Source organism: Salvelinus namaycush, chromosome 40 (assembly GCF_016432855.1).
Source record: "Salvelinus namaycush isolate Seneca chromosome 40, SaNama_1.0, whole genome shotgun sequence".
Classification (NCBI taxonomy): domain Eukaryota; kingdom Metazoa; phylum Chordata; class Actinopteri; order Salmoniformes; family Salmonidae; genus Salvelinus; species Salvelinus namaycush.
The window spans coordinates 3,708,181-3,725,979 of NC_052346.1; the positions used below are offsets into that span (position 1 = coordinate 3,708,181).

General features: G+C 45.7%; 1 protein-coding gene across 1 annotated transcript in view; it reads left to right on the forward strand.

Annotated features, from left to right (window-relative positions):
• Window positions 1-17,799, forward strand: part of LOC120033764 (partitioning defective 3 homolog B-like) — a 183,918-nt gene that overhangs the window by 152,710 nt on the left and 13,409 nt on the right. The window contains exon 21 of the mRNA XM_038980218.1: window positions 3,882-3,990. Within this exon, the coding sequence (XP_038836146.1) occupies window positions 3,882-3,990 (109 nt within the window). The remainder of the gene's footprint in view (window positions 1-3,881; window positions 3,991-17,799) is intronic.

Sequence of the window (17,799 nt, forward strand, 5' to 3'; positions counted from 1 at the left end):
TAATTTAACAGTTCCAATTTCACGCCATGTGTTCATATAAATAATTTATTATAATTTACCGGGGTTATTTATCCTGGGGAACGGGAGTGGTTTTGGGCGGCATATCTCGGTAGCCGGGTTCCCGCCATTCAACCATAGTGCCCACTACCTTCTCTCTCTCTCTCCCTTGATACTTCAAAGTACTTTCAGTACCAGTTCCTATAGGTGCACCGAATTGTTAGGAATTGAAAACTGGTCAAGGTGTGGAGAAATGCTCGATGCAAGAGCAATATATTTAAGTGTTTTATTAAACAAAAATGTGCACAGGGACACCAAAACTATACTTCTGCATGGTTTGTAATAATCTGCCACCCTTTAGATGGTGGGCACTCGAGTGGCGCAGCAGTCTAAGGCACTGCATCCCAGTACAAGAGGCATTACTACAGTCCCTGGTTCGAATCCAGGCTGTATCACATCCGGCTGTGATTGGGAGTCCCATAGGGCGGCGCAAAATTGTCCCAGCATCGTCCTGGTTTGGCCGGGGTAGGCCGTCATTGTAAAAACTTTTGCCTCGTTAAATACTCTTCCTTATCTGTTCGTTGTTTCATCCTTCTGTGCCTAGTTCCAAAACATTACATGAAGCCTGAGACCTGGGGGGTTGAATAGACTATTCATTTTAAACTTCTTAATCACTTAAGGACACCCATGGCCGATTTTATGGCTCAGGGGCCCAGATACCAATTACTAAGACTTGCTTTACGGTAACCTCTGACCTTAGAGAGGGTACCCAGAGACCAAATTCCAATAGGGAATAATCAGGCAAATAGGATTCTTATTAACATAATGGATGGGGAGTCATTTAGTAGGTACGTGCTGAACCTGTACATGGGCTGCGTCTGAAATGGCACCACCCTGTTCCCTAAAAGAAGTGCACTACAAATTGCAGGGCTGCTCAACCCTATTCCTGGAGAGCTACCCTCCTGTAGGTTTTTGCTCTATCCCCAGTTGCAACTAACATGAGCTTATCAACCAGTTAATTGTTAGAATCAGGTGTGCTAGATTAGGTTGGAGCAAAAACCTACAGGAGGGTAGCTCTCCATGTACAGTCGTGGCCAAAAGTTTTGAGAATGACACAAATATTAATTTTCACAAAGTCTGCTGCCTCAGTTTGTATGATGGCAATTTGCATATACTCCAGAATGTTATGAAGAGTGATCAGATGAATTGCAATTAATTGCAAAGTCCCTCTTTGCCATGCAAATTAACTGAATCCCCCAAAAACATTTCCACTGCATTTCAGCCCTGCCACAAAAGGACCAGCTGACATCATGTCAGTGATTCTCTCGTTAACACAGGTGTGAGTGTTGACGAGGACAAGGCTGGAGATCACTCTGTCATGCTGATTGAGTTCGAATAACAAACTGGAAGCTTCAAAAGGAGGGTGGTGCTTGGAATCATTGTTCTTCCTCTGTCAATCATGGTTACCTGCAAGGAAACACATCGCGTCATCATTGCTTTGCACAAAAAGGGATTCACAGGCAAGGATATTGCTGCCAGTAAGATTGCACCTAAATTAACCATTTATTGGATCATCAAGTTCTTCAAGGAGAGCGGTTAAATTGTTGTGAAGGCTTCAGGGCGCCCAAGAATTCCAGCAAGCGCCAGGACCGTCTCCTAAAGTTGATTCAACTGCGGGATCGGGGCACCACCAGTACAGAGCTTGCTCAGGAATGGCAGCAGGCAGGTGTGAGTGCATCTGCATGCACAGTGAGGCGAAGACTTTTGGAGGATGGCCTGGTGTCAAGAAGGGCAGCAAAGAAGCCACTTCTCTCCAGGAAAAACATCAGGGACAGACTGATATTCTACAAAAGGTACAGGGATTGGACTGCTGAGGACTGGGGTAAAGTCATTTTCTCTGAATCCCCTTTCCGATTGTTTGGGGCATCCGGAAAAAAGCTTGTCCGGAGAAGACAAGGTGAGCGCTACGATCAGTCCTGTGTCATGCCAACAGTAAAGCATCCTGAGACCATTCATGTGTGGGGTTGCTTCTCAGCCAAGGGAGTGTGCTCACTCACAATTTTGCCTAAGAACACAGCCATGACTAAAGGATGGTACCAACACATCCTCCATCCTCCGTGTCCCAACCATCCAGGAACAGTTTGGTGACGAACAATACCTTTTCCAGCACGATGGAACACCTTGCCATAAGGCAAATTTGATAACTAAGTGGCTCAGGGAACAAAACATTGATATTTTGGGTCCATGGCCAGGAAACTCCCCAGACCTTAATCCCATTGAGAACTTGTGGTCAATCCTCATGAGACGGGTGGACAAACAAAAACCCACAAACTCCAAGCATTGATTATGCAAGAATGGGCTGCCATCAGTCAGGATGTGGCCCAGAAGTTAATTGACAGCATGCCAGGGCGGATTGCAGAGGTCTTGAAAAAGAAGGGTCAACACTGCAAATATTGACTCTTTGCATGAACTTCATGTAATTGTCAATAAAAGCCTTTGACACTTATGAAATGTTTGTAATTATACTTAAGTATTCCATAGTAACATCTGACAAAAATATCTAAAGGCACTGATGCAGCATACTTTGTGGAAATTAATATTTGTGTCATTCTCAAAACTTTTGGCCACGGCTGTACAGGGTTGGGCAGCCCTGCACTTTGTAGTGCACTACGTTTAGGGCATAGGATGTCATTTTGCATGCACCCATGATCTCTCCTCTGAGAAAGAATGTCATGACTTGCTGCCCTGCAGTTTCAGCACAAGATCTAATAGTATTTATTTATTTATGCAACACTGATATCTGGAGGGTCTCCGATGTCCCGGGCAACATCATTATAATAATTTTTTCATTACGAGAGACGACATGCACGCTCAATCAAGATGGCAGCCCTAATGACGGCTCGAGGACCGCATCAATGGGTTTTTGAAAATGTGTTCTTTCTCTCCTCTGAATGTCCCTGCTCAGCTGCTGTAGCTATTGGGGTGGGAGGAAGAGGGGGGGTGGGGGGCGAGTTGTGTGGGTGATGGGTGAAAGGATTGGTCTTTTTTTTTTAAACATCCTCACCTTAAACAGTGAAGTCCTCAATTTCAAAACAAACAACATCAACGATGCTACGTGAAGGGTCTGTCTAGGGCTGAGTCCTAATTTGGACCTTCTTGTAAATTGCGCATTTAAATCAATGGAAGAATTAGGTGAGAAATACATTTATGTGCCCAAATTTCAAGTTGGTATTGGGCCCTGAGTGGTGGTAGCTGCAGGGTATATTATTACTTGTGTGTTTGTCTATGTGTCTGTTTGATTGTGTGGCAATTGAGGGACTGCAGCTCTGTTCCTCTGTGTATTTGGCTGGGCTGGGTTGTGTAGAGAGAGAGACTCTGCATATAAATGGATGTCTGCCTCAGTCTGTCCCCATTGACTGGCGGTAGGATGATTTAGAGCAACGTATTCACATCCTCTTGTCAGCGCACCACCAGAGCACCAGCCAGGCCTGCTAATTAAGGCCATGGTCATTAAAGGAACTTTTAGCATGTATGCCTGTGCTGGTTCCCCTCTAATGAAGCTCTCACTCCTGCCCCAGAATCAATACCTGCCGTGGGTCACATCATTAGTATGAGTGGGAGAGGTTGGGAGTCTAGTTTGTTTGTGCATTATGTGGGTGTGTATCCATCAATTAGTATGTTTGTGTTTGTGTGTGTGGGTTACCGAATTTGGTAAGTTCTTTCTCTCGCTCTTCCTCGCTGTCTCTCATCTTATATTGGTCTGTGGTTTCTTTCCGTGTAATACACAGTACATTTGACGTAAGTTCTGTATATGGTTCCTGTGTTATGGTTCATGTGTCAGCCTTTGATTTTATTGGAACTCTTTATTTCTCTCTTTCTCTCAGTGAGCGTGTCCAGAAGCGCAGGAGAGAGCTCCAGCAGGCCCGTGCTGTGCCCGCTTACGAAGAGCTAGAGGCCATCCGCCGCAGAGCCCTCGACCACGACCCGCCACGAGTGAGTGTGTGCGTGCGTGCACGCGCAATTGTGCTCTCGGGCGTATGATGCATCTGTGTGCGTGCTTGAATGTATGAGTGCATGCATGTGTACATGAATGTGTGTGTCCTCACTTGGAGACCTCTGGCTCGCCTCCCGCTGTGCCTACGCAGATCACAGCGACTTGATGAACCACCACAAGTGGTTTACACGCATCTTCTCAACACAACATGGAGATTAACTCCATGATAATCCATACTTCGAGTCCCTGCCCACTGCCTAGAGACACCAAGTGTCTTTCTCTGGCTTGATTCCCAAATGGCACCCTATTCCCTATAAAGTGCACTACTTTTGACCAGAGCCTGAGCTAGGGTGCCATTTGGGACAAACACACTCTGGCTCTGAGAGAAAGGAGATCCTAAGTACACTATATACTGAGTGTACAAACGTCTCTTTCCATGACATAGACTGACCTGGTGACAAGCCTCAAAAGACTTGCCTGAAGGTAACCCGGTACCAGTTTTAAAAAATCTAATGAATGGAAGTATACACTGACTACACAAAACATTAAGAACACCTGCTCTTTTTATTAGACTGACCAGGTGAAAGCTATGATCCCTTATTGATGTCACTTGTTAAATCCACTTCAATCAGAGGAGATGAAGGGGAGGGTGGCGTGTGGCTAGTATGTGTTGAAGACAGGTTTAAGCCTCGAGACAATTGAGACATGGATTGTGTATGTGTGCCATTCAGAGGGTGAATGGGCAAGACAAAAGATTTCCGTGCCTTTGAACAGGGTATGGTAGTAGGTGCCAGGCGCACCGGTTTGAGGGTGTGAAGAACTGCAACGCTGCTGGGTCTTTATACCCTCAACCGTTTCTCCTGTGTATCAATAATGGTCCACTACCCAAAGGACATCCAGCCAACTTGACACGAATGTGGGAAGCATTGGAGTCAACATGGACCAGCATCCCTGTGGAACAATTTCGACACATTGTAGAGTCCATGCCCTGAAGAGGCTGTTCTGAGTGCAAAAGGGGGTGCAACTCATTATTAGGAAGGTGTTCCTAAGGTTTTGTACACTCAGTGTTGATCATAATATGGATCATTCCATAGGATATCACCAGGCAGTATTATCATATGGGGATGTGATGGTGTACTTATTCATTTCCCTTTGTGCGTATGGTAACTAAGGATGATTTTGCAACAGGCAATTGTAATAAAGCTATGTGTGTATGTGTGTGTGTGTGTGTGTGTGTGTGTGTGTGTGTGTGTGTGTGTGTGTGTGTGTGTGTGTGTGTGTGTGTGTGTGTGTGTGTGTGTGTGTGTGTGTGTGTGTGTGTGTGTGTGTGTGTGTGGGCGTTTGTTTGTGCAGGCGTTGGCATGTTTTCCTCCCAATTGTGGAGCTGAGTCACGGACCATCCATGTTGTCTTAAAGCCTGGCTGGGTTTATTTGGAGCTCTCTCTTGTTAGCATTAGGTATTCTACAGTGGCAGCACCCTCGTTCTCTCTCCATTTCTCTCTCTTTAAGTAAATAAACATTAAGATTTTCACATGATCTTTTTTTAGCACCACTGCTCAACCTAAACAAACATGCTCTCTTTCACTCTCCTCTCTCTCTCTCACTTCTGGTTGCGTGTGTGGAACCGTCCTTATGACGTTACCCAAACACCGAGACCGTTAAAACATCCTTCTGATGCCCGGGTTCTGTTTGATCCGTCGAAGAACATTATTCACACGCTGAAACAGCCTAACGATGCCTCTTGGAATCGGTTGTTGTGTGTTCCTTCGAATACCCTTATTCAAACGCGTAGACAATTAGGAGGCAGTGATTGGGAGGCAACTCGCCATCTGATTGTTAGTCGCAGTAGAAACAAATACAGCGTTGACAGCACAGCTGTAGGTGCTTCCCCTGAGGCAGCTGCTTATGGAACATTGTCATTTAAACAGAGACTCCAATGAAATCACAGGCTGCGACAGCAAGCGTATGTTAAACCTATAAACTGTATAGCCCATGTAGAATGTGTGAGGTAAACCTTGAGAACAAAAATAAATACTGTAAGTTAAATGGAAAGAGACCGCAGACCAATAGTTACAACATATACAGAGAGAGAGAGCGAGTAAATCAAATGTTTCAACGGTTCGTTCACTCTGGCAATTGTTGCACCCGTGTCTCCCTGCTTAGCCTATTTTTTGCCCTCCTTTCAGCTGTCTTTGCTCTTTTCAGCAGCCTAGTCTGGTCTCCTTGAATCTTTTCAAAGATTTAATGACACTTGAGTATTGCGCTGCTCATACAAGGTCACACAAGGCCCATTCTTCCTTTATGTACCTCGTACCGTGCTGGGAAAAATTGCTTCATTGAAAAGAATATAGAGCTACATGTAGCATTTCTCCATCTTTAAAAAAAATATATTTTATTTCTACATTTTCAGTTTCACAGACAGACAATAACCGCAAACATAAAATACAATAAGAGTCGTTTTTTTTTTATGTGTCCGTTCTATTTAGTCACTGGGAGTACACTATCCTGCTTAATAACCTGCATACCTGATTCGTTTACTCCTCAATAAAACATATTTGAAACATAAAATACAGTAAGAGAATTTAACCAACAAGATATTAGATACAAATTAAACCATTCCACAGCTCTTTGAGGAGAAAAGCGCAGATTGTGAATTGATGCTTCATTCAAAGCCTCCACACATTAAAGATTTTTTTTCTCATCAAGATGTGTGTGTGTGTGTGTGATCCTTTTTTCATCTGTTCTTGCCTGTGACTCCTGCATACTCTCTCTCGTGTGTTCCCTCTCTCCTTTTCATCCCATGTTCCCCTTCATCTCTACCTTTTTGTCTTGACCATGTCAGTCTCAGTACACACCCACATATACCATCTGTCCAAGTACAGGGGCTGTGTCCCAAATAGCACCCTATTTTCAAAATAGCTCACTACTTTTGACCAGGGCCCTATGGGGAAAGAGGATACCTGGTCAGTTGTAAAACTAAATGCATCCAACCTAAATGTGGCTTCCGCATTTAACCCAACCCCTCTGAATCTTAGAGGTGCGGGGGACTGCCTTAATCGAATTTCACACCATCAGTGCCCGGGGAGCACTTGTTTTTAGGGGTTAACTGCCTCGCTCAAGGGTAGTGCACGATATAGGGAATACTGTGCCATTTGGGACAAAGCTTTATAGCTTTTTATCCTTTCGAGACATGATAATGATAGTGTATATGATGTCATGTCGTCTGTTGGGCCTCAGTGTACAGACTGGCCAGTTTCTGGTATTTTTAGATGTGGCTGTCCATTCGGCCGCCACAGTAGCTGGCAGTGATGTCCCCTACGCAGTAAGCCACATGCAACTGGCAGCCATTTTGGAGTTCCACTCTACCACAAGCACGTGGCATAGGCAAGGAAAGGGTGCGTCCAAAATGAGCCCTGGTTAAAAGGAGTGCGCTATTTGGGGAATAAGGGACGATGTCAGAGGCAGCCATACTTGGTCAAATCCAGATATCTTTGGTATTCGGTAAATGTCTAACGGACTGAAAAACACCCAGCTAAATGAAGTAGAATTAAGTATTTTACAAGTCCTTTTCTGAAACGTCCATGTACCAAAGCTTGCGATTTACAGCGGAAAATGCCTTTGACCATGGAAGATGGATAGAAGACACATTGGATTTGTCCCAAATGGCACCTTATTCCCAACATAGAGCACTACTTTTGACCAGAGACCTACTGTACAGGTCAAAAGCAGAGAACAATGTAGGGAATAAGGTGCCATTTGGGATGTAACCATAATTGAAGTAATGAAAGGAGGGAAAATGAAGGATTGAGGAAGTGAACTGGCTACAAGAGACGCTAACGTGGATATCAGGGCCGATAGTGCAGGAGGAATATAATATTATCAACACCTTATCTCCAACTCATTACCCTGGGAATCACACACACACCACAGGGGCAGTGTGTGTGTGTGTGTGTGTGTGTGTGGCACATTAATGAACACAAATCACAGACGAGCACACACACACACACACACTCTATCAAACACACACCTACTCTATCACACAAATACACATACTACCCACACTCCACCATCCCACACGTTAACACACTCCGCAGAAGATGTGACCCGTCAGCTCCGGAGCAGTCCACCCCCCCCCCACCCCCCCAATGTTGTCGGGCGGGCATCAATCACATTGATGATGTTTTAATGTCAACTCCTGGGGGCAGATGATGCGAGCTGTGGCGGGCGCGGCGTCGCTTCATAAACACCCTCCACATCATTAAGTAAACAAAAACCACTGCCGTCACAGTGATGGATGGCTAGCGTGCCTCTCGTCTGATGGTGATGGTCTACTCTACCCCCAGGAGCACTGTGGGAGTGTGGGACGCCCAGGGGGCAGGAGAACACCCTAGTGCCGCACAGGTGCCCAGGCATACCCATAATTGTGTGGTGGGTGTGTAGGGCCTAGTCTTTTTAGCTGGATGTTCCCTTTAGATGAGGGGTGGACGGGGCAACTGAGGGCCACGGTAACCGCAGGCTTTTCTTCAGGCCTAGCACTAACAACTCAAACAATGATTTGATCATGTGCCCGTTCAATTTAGACCTCAATATGTTTGAATATAAATATTATTAGAGCTGGAACAAAAGCCTGTACAGCACACACTACGGCCCTCCAGGAACGGAGATACCGGCCCCTATTGCAGTCTAGATGATCCCTGCTAGCAGTAGTCGGACCATTATCTACTCCTTAATCTAGTATATCAAAGCCTCATAGGAGGGGGCTAATGCTGTACTACAGAGAAGTGACCTGTGTTGTGTTTAGATCAGTGACTGATCTACCACTGACCAGAGATCAGTCTTGTTTTGGGCCTGACAGCCCAGCAGCACCAACACAAAGGGATAATGGATGAGCTGATGTGCTACCTCCTGCTGTGTGTTTGCTTACTGTTGGGGGCTGCTGACATACTGTAGCACAGTGGGTAGCCTACTGCAGAATTATGTTGTGGACTGGAGGAGAGAGAGGGGAGGAGAGTGGGTGGGAGGGGGGAGGTGGGGGGGGGGAGAGAGAGAGAGAGGTCGAATGATGGGAAGCAGGGAGGGGGGAGATTAAAAGAGAATGCTTTGTGGAGAGACTGGTGAGGAACAGGAAGGTGTAGCAAGAGCGGGGGAAAGGGGAGGTTTATCACCAGAGAGAGTAGAAGTGAGAAAGGGGAGGTTTATCGACAGAGAGTAGAAGTGAGAAAAAGGGAGGTTCATTAAGAGGGGGAGAGAGGGTAGAAGAGTCATTCCATGTCATTTCAGCAAGCCATGACGCCCACCATCTCAGAATATTCTGAAATCGTTTCTGTAGTTAGAAACAGGTAAGATTAGCATTCCTGAAACATTTTGTTGAAATCTTTTTTGATCTAAGCGAAATTAACCTAATTGATTGCACTAAAATTGGCCGTTTTAAATTATAGGATTCAGATCATATTCAATAACTGAACCCAACATCCGATTTGGACCAAACTTTCAGGAATGTTAATCGTGTCTGTTCTGAAATCGTTTCTGTAGTTAGTAACAATCTGAGATGATGGGTTTTGAAATCCTCTTTCTTTTGCTTTTTGAGGTGGAACGACCCAGAAGTGAGAACGGGGAGGTTTATCAAGAGAGGGAGAGTGTAGAAATAAGGATAAATATTTACCCAAAAATCTACTAAATTTCAACACCGGAAATAATTCCTATTTATCCTGAGAGTCCCTGGTAATACTGCACAACTCGGAAGTGCCCATTTAAAGCGTTTACAATCAGGATATGGCTAATATGCGAGGCTTCTCCCAAAATAAGAGTGACGCTCAGGACACACAGAGTGCACCCCGAGTAGGCTATAGCGTTGTCGAATCGTACAAACTTTGTAACGGCAATCAAACAAAAGTAAAATGACCAACGTTGCTAAACTTGCTAGATAACGTCATTCAACGAATGGCAGAATATCTCTGATACTTGGCAAAATTGAGTTGATGATTATACAGATAGCAGATCAGCTCATGAATAATGGGGGGTGTTGAAGAGTGGAAATAGTTTAAATATCAAGATATGTTAACGGGGACCAACTCTGTTTAAGAAAATATCCATATCTACTCTCATACTGTTGATCACACATTCTCTACCGATGTGCTCATGTGGGCAGCACGTACGAGACAGCGCAGAGATGCTGGGGGAAATATTATAGCAGTATTTTGACATGCATAGGTAAGAGATGTGCTTTCTACAGATTTAAAATTAGGAATTTTTCATGCGAGACAGGAGTCAGGATTTTGGGTTTCAGTGGGATTGGGACTGGATAGGAAAATAGCCTAGGCTCTATGTAAGGTTGAGAGTAAAATAATACACTTGATTTAGGCAACATTATTGTATGCTAAATGTTTCTGGTCAGTGATAGAGGAGCAAATGAATAAATGAGCTACCACCTCCACTTGTCCAGTAGTGGATCATTTAACCAAATGGACAGACGGAGACTCAGCTAACAAAATCACATTGATTGAGTGGCTAAGTGAAAATTTTATCATAAAAATGTAATTATTTATGACAATACTTTTTTTTGGACAGTACCATACTTCGACGTCCTAGTTTCTAGTGATGGGTCGTTCATGAACCGAATCGCATTGGTGAAAGAGCCGTTGATTTGGCTCCCTGATTTGCGTACTGTTACTATTGCTTTTTGAGCTCCAAACAATGCTTTTCTGTGGATAAGTTACAAAATAATTCCCTAAAGAAAGTTTGTTTTGAAGTGTCTGTCCTATATCTGAGAGATACAAGACAGATCAGGAAGCTGTTTGTATATTTAAAAAAAAAAATAATTTCTCCCCTTTTTTTGGCACTAAACTACTTACATACTGAGTATACTAAACATTAGCAACACCTTCCTAATATTGATTTGCCCCCCCCCCCTTTTTTTTTGCTCTCAGAACAGCCTAAATTCGTGGGGGGATGGACTCTAGACCCAAACTGTTGCAGACCTATATCTATCCTACCCTGCCGTTCTAAGGTCTTACGAAAGCCAAGTTACCAAACAGGTTACCGACCATTTCAAACCCCACCGTACCTTCTCCGCTATGCAATCTGGTTTCAGAGCTGGTCATGGGTGCACCTCAGCCACGCTCAAGGTCCTGAACGATATCATAACTGCCATCGATAAGAGACATTACTGTGCAGCCGTATTCATCGGCCTGGCCAAGGCTTTCGACTCTGTCAATCACCACATTCTTATTGGCAGACTCGACAGCCTTGGTTTCTCAAATGACTGCCTCGCCTGGTTCACCAACTACTTCTCTGATAGAGTTCAGTGTGTCAAATCGGAGGGCCTGTTGTCCAGACCTCTGGCAGTCTCTATGGGGGTGCCACAGGGTTCAATTCTCGGGCCGACTCTTTTTTTCTGTATACATCAATGATGTCACTCTTGCTGCTGGTGATTCTCTGATCCACCTCTACGCAGACGACACCATTCTGTGTACTTCTGGCCCCTCTTTGGACACTGCGTTAACAAACCTCCAGACGAGCTTCAATGCTATACACCTCTCCTTCCGTGGCCTCCAACTGCTCTTAAATGCAAGTAAAACTAAATGCATGCTATTCAATCGATCACTGCCCGCACCTGCCCGCCCGTCCAGCATCACTACTCTGGACGGCTCTGACTTAGAATACGTGGACAACTACAAATACCTAGGTGCCTGGTTAGACTGTAAACTCTCCTTCCAGACTCACATTAAGCATCTCCAATCCATAATTAAATCTAGAGTCGGCTTCCTATATCGCAACAAAGCATCCTTCATGCTGCCAAACATACCCTCGTAAAACTGACCATCCTACCGATCCTCGACTTCGGCGATGTCATCTACAAAATAGCCTCCAACACTCCACTCAACAAATTGGATGCAGTATATCACAGTGCCATCCGTTTTGTCACCAAAGCCCCATAAACTACCTACCACTGCAACCTGTACGGTCTCGTTGGTTGGCCCTCGCTTCATACTCGTCGCCAAACCCACTGGCTCCAGGTCATCTACAAGACCCTGCTAGGTAAAGCCCCGCCTTATCTCAGCTCACTGGTCACCATAGCAGCACCCACTCGTAGCACGCGCCCCAGCAGGTATATCTCACTGGTCACCCCCAAAACCAATTCTTCCTTTGGCCGCCTCTCCTTCCAGTTCTTTGCTGCCAATGACTGGAACGAACTGCAAAAATCACTGAAGCTGGAGACCCATATCTCCCTCACTAGCTTTAAGCACCAGCTGTCAGAGCAGCTCACAGATCACTGCACCTGTACATAGCCCATCTGTAAACAGCCCATCTATCTACCGCATCCCCATACTGTATATATTATTTATTTATTTATTTATCTTGCTCCTTTGCACCCCAGTATCTCTACTTGCACATTCATCTTCTGCACATCTACCATTCCAGTGTTTAATTGCTATATTGTAATTACTTCGCCACCATGGCCTATTTATTGCCTTAACTCCCTTATCTTACCTCATTTGCACTCACTGTATATAGACTTTTTGTTTTCTTTTGTTCTACTGTATTATTGACTGTATGTTTTGTTTATTCCATGTGTAACTCTGTGGTTGTTGTATGTGTCGAATTGCTATGCTTTATCTTGACCAGGTCGCAGTTGCAAATGAGAACTTGTTCTCAACTAGCCTTCCTGGTTAAATAAAAGTGGGAGAAAAAAACAAGGTGTCAAAAGCGTTCCACACGGATGCTGGCCAAATGTTGACTCCAATGCTTCCCACTGTTGTGTCTAGTTGGCTGGATGTCCTTTGAGTGGTCGACAGCTTGATACACACGGGAAACTGTTGAGTGTGAAAAGCCCAGCAGCGTTGCAGTTCTTGACACAAACCGGTGTGCCTGGCACATACTACCCTACCCCGTACAAAGGCACTTAAATATTTTGTCTTGCCCATTCACCATCTGAATGGCACACATACACAATCCATGTCTCAGTACGTCTCAAGGCTTAAAATCTATAACCGGTCTCCTCCCCTTCATCTACACTGATTGAAGTGGATTTAACAGCTGACATCAATAAGGGATCATAGCTTTCACCTGGATTCACCTGGTCAGTCTAATAAAAAGAGCAGGTGTTCTTAATGTTTTGTGTACTCAGTGTATACTTCCATTCATTTGATTTTTTTTAACTGCTACCGGGTTACCTTCAGGCGAGTCTTTTGAGGCTTGTGGGCGTCCTAGTCGCAAAACTGCAAACTCTGCCCATCTGGCTCTCTAGGCAGGCTAAAGCAAATGCTACAATTCTTTCAAGTATTTCAACCTAGGTCTGCTTTCGCCTTTCTCTCGTTCTCTCCCTTCTAAGCTCTTCTCATGTCAGCATGTCTATTGGACACGTTGGTATAACTGAGTGCCCAATTGTAACCCCCTTTCACGTTTCACTGATCATAGTCTCCCTCCCTTTCCTAACTATGCCAGTCGCTCAGTTATTCCTGGAGTATTATACAAAGACTAACTTCTAACAGACCCATATAATTACATAAGCTGCAGTATAATTGAGAAGTTCGGCCTAGCCCAAATCAAAAGTGGGGACAAACACTAGCCTTTAATCCCAATAGCTATAGGCTGTAACTGCAGCCGGTTGGGACAGTGGCCCTCGCTTCAGCCCTGAAGGGGGGGGGTGTTGGCTTGATTCAGCCACACCTGTTGCTGACAGCTGTATAACATCGAGCACATAGCCATGCAATCTCCATAGACAAACATTGGCAGTAGAATGGCCTTACTGAAAAGCTCAGTGACTTTCAACGCGGCACCGTCATCAGATGCCACCTTTCAAATAAGTCAGTTTGTCACATTTCTGCCCTGCTAGAGCTGCCCTGGTCAACTGTAAGTGTTTTTATTGCGAAGTGGAGCAACAACGGCTCAGCCGCAAAGTGGTAGGCCACACAAGCTCACAGAACGGGACCGACGAGTGCTGAAGCGCGTTGCGCGTTAAAATCGTCTGTCCTCGGTTGCAACATTCACTCCCGAGTTCCGAACTGCCTCTGGAAGTAACGTCAGCACAAGAACTGTTTGTCGGGAGCTTCATGAAATGGGTTTCCATGGCCGAGCAGCCGCACACAAGCCTAACATCACCATGGGCAATGCCAAGCGTCGGCTGGAGTGGTGTAAACTCGCTGCCATTGGACTCTGGAGCAGTGGAGCATGTTCTCTGCAGTGATGAATCACGCTTCACCTTCTGGCAGTCCGACGGACCAATCTGGGTTTGGCCGATGCCAGGAGAACGCTACCTGCCCCAAAGCATAGTGCCAACTGTAAAGTTTGGTGGAGGAGGAATAATGGTCTGAGGCTGTTTTTCATGGTTGGAGCTAGGCCCCTTTCTTCCGGTGAAGGGAAATCTTAACGCTACAGCATTCAATGACATTCTAGACAATTCTGTGTTTCCAACTTTGTGGCAACAGTTTTGGGAAAGCTCTTTCCTCTTTCAGCATGACAATTCCCCCATGCACATACAGAAATGGTTTGTCGAGATCGGTGTGCATGCACTTGGCTGGCCTGCACAGAGCCTGACCTCAACCCCATTGAACACCTTTGGATGAACAGAAACGCCGACTGCGAGCCAGGCCTAATCGCGCGACATCAGTGCCCGACATCACTAATGCTCTTGTGGCTGAATGGAAGCAATTCCCTGCAGCAATGTTTCAACATCTAGTAGAAAGCCTTCCCAGAGAGTGGAGGCTGTTATAGCAGCAAAGAGGGGACCAACTCCATATTCATACTCATGATTTTAGAATGAGATGTTCGCCGAGCAGGTGTCCACATACATTTGGTCATGTAGTGTATTTTAATTGCACTGGAGACCAAAGGGTCTGTCCAAAGAGAGTCTGGGACCCTGCACCCCAGACGAGCAGCATTAGAGCTCAAAGTTAGACATATGCACAGATCTCCGATCAGCGTTCTTCCCTCACATCCCAAGCCATAACCATAAGAGGGTATAATGACAAATTGAACTTAGATCAGCATCTAGAGACAATGTCATCTTCAACCCTCAATCTGTGTCATCAGTGGCTTCTTTATTCTGTTTTGTTTCTAAGTTTTGTCGGTGGTTTAGCTAGCTTACCTCACGTTGGCTTTGGAATGGCTTTTGATATTTCCTTTTTTCTCCTGTCCGCTCTGAGGTTTCTTTGATGAATGTGTTTGCAGACACCCTACATGTAATGTGCAATACACACACACACATTTTTTATGTGTCGCATCAGTTCTCTCAAGAGTTTTCCTCCACACTTTTCAAAGTCACAATGAGTCATTCCGAACACGGAACCCCCCTCTCCTTTCCGTCCTCGTTCCCCCGCGCCTCCTCCTCATCCCCAGACACAAAGCGCTTCACTTCTCTTTGTTTTATGTCGGTTCATTCTGAATTCCGTAAGCGCCGTCCCGACTAGGTTATCTCCGACGAAGGCTACTGGGACTGATTTGGGCCTCTTTATCCCTGAGGCTTGTCTTTGACCTACAGGAGAGTGTGTGTGATCTGTTTGCAGTTTAAACTGCAATCAAACACCATCCCCGATTCCCCGCACTCTCTCATTCCCTTGGGTTGGGACACATCACCTCATCACCTTTCCCTCAGTTTTATTTTTCATGGGAGGTGTGTGTGTGTGTGTGTGTGTGTTGAGGTCATCATAATTTCCCATCTTTAATGTTGGCAGGCTCCCTGGGGGTGCATTCTGCCATGACTTGACAGAATACTATAATGCTCATAGAACTGGAACCACTCTATGTGAGTCTAGACTATGGGGGACATTTTTCTCTCACAAACACACGCGCCGTGAGCAAACGCACCGTAACATTTTAAATAGACGATACTGCAGCTCACCTGGAGCCAGAGAAGCGGAAATACCCCTTTCCTCACCACCTCCACCAAAATAATTGGTCAGACCCTTTATGGATTTTCCTCTCACCCCTACCTTTGGAATCAAAGTTGTAACCCTGAACACGAGGAGAACACCACTCAAACCCACGGTTGCCAATACTTCCTCCTGGAGATCTACCTCCTGCAGGCTTTTGCTCCAACCTAATCGAGCACACCTGATTTTACTAATCAGTTGCTCACCAGGACCTTGAGGACCGGTATCCAAACCAGCTGTGTTACGACAGGATTGAACTAGAACCCTGCATCCACATAGCTCTCCAGGGAAGGGCTTCTTCGGCCACCCCTGTCGTCGAAAAGTCAGAGGCCGATAGGACAGCGCACCCCCCAAGGGCTACAATCAAGTTCATATGAACCTCACCCTACCCCTGCACCCACCATCCCACCCCAATTTCCCAAAACAAGTCAATATAATTACAGGCCGATTGTGCCATGTACTTGCACTGGTCACGCTAGCGCTCCGTTCCACTCTGTTTGGAAGTAACCTTACATGGCTGTAAGGGGAGGCATGGCTGGGCCCCAAATGAGCCAGTCTTACCATCTGCTGCTAACTGCTAACAAGCTCTGGGAGTGTTTAGGGGGCATTGGGTGGCACGGGCCTGCATGACTGTAGCAGGGAAGCATCAAACAGACCAATACCACACGTACTGTAGGGTCGGATTGGCCAAACATGGGGGAGAGATCCGCAGAGTGAGAGTTAATTAGAGACTGACTGAGTGCAGTTTGTTCGTTTTACAAAACACCAAGAGCACCATGAGCACAGTTTGAGTTAGTAGCGAGACACAGTTTGAGTTAGTAGCGAGACACAGTTTGAGACTTCAGTCCCCCTGAAAGCCCCCACCCTCCTGCCACGGCTAAAACTATTCCCTCAGTGCCAGTTTGTTTCCCGAGCGGAAATCAATGGAATCTCATTACGGAAAATTATGAGGAATGGCAGATATTGGATGGATCTCGCTGCTGCTGCTTCATGCCAGCCGACTGCAGGCGGGCGCGTCCGGTGCCAGCGGGAGGGGGTTCAGGGGATTCGGCGGAGGGGGGTGGCATGTGCCAGGCGCCAGGCTGTGATTCCTCACTGAGAGATGCGACTAATTAGCATCAGAGATGGATGGATGGCAGACAACAAAAGCAATTACTCTTTTCAAAAAGAGAGGGAGCGAGAAAGAGAGGCTCAGAAGATTTTTTCCCCCCCTCTCGTACCTCCGTTTTACCATGAAAGCATTGCTCGTATTTTATGTCAAGACATTCAGGCCCTCGTTTGAGGCTTATTGTACACACGTGACTATAAATTGCGAGGAGAGTAAAGTGCTCCAGGAAATTCATTTCCTGTATATGCACCGTATTTTTGATGAATGCGACAGCTGGCTTTAACTACTTGATTGGTGTGTTTTTGTGGCACACTTAGTGGCACTCCAGACGCTTAGTTTTCTGGAGAAAACGAGCAAGAAAGGGTGATTTCTCGAGCTTGAAGAATCAACTTGTCCTTTACTCAAAAGCCCCTGTTCTTACTGTGTGGTTCTCCATTGGCTATGACGTTTGTCTTTTACTGTGAAGAAAAGTAGTCCGGCAGTCTGTAGTCCGGGTCAAATGTGAAACGTTTTAATTTCATACGACAAAAGGGTCGTCCATGGTGGGAAGAGTGGGCTGCCACATGGCACTCTTAACTATCTCAGTGCAGGAGGGAAACCCCAGCCTCTCACAATGCCCCATGGGCTGCTTGTGGCCTGGCCTCAGCTGCTTAGTGTGTCCAGAGAAAGTCTGGTCCGCTGTAAGCTACCCTGCCTGTAGAACACATTAACACTGCCTCTGCGATCCACAGCAACACACACACACACTTACACGACATCACCAGGCTCATAACCAAAATGTCTGAGTTTTAATAGGAAACAAAATGTTATATGATCTTCTCTGTTTTGTC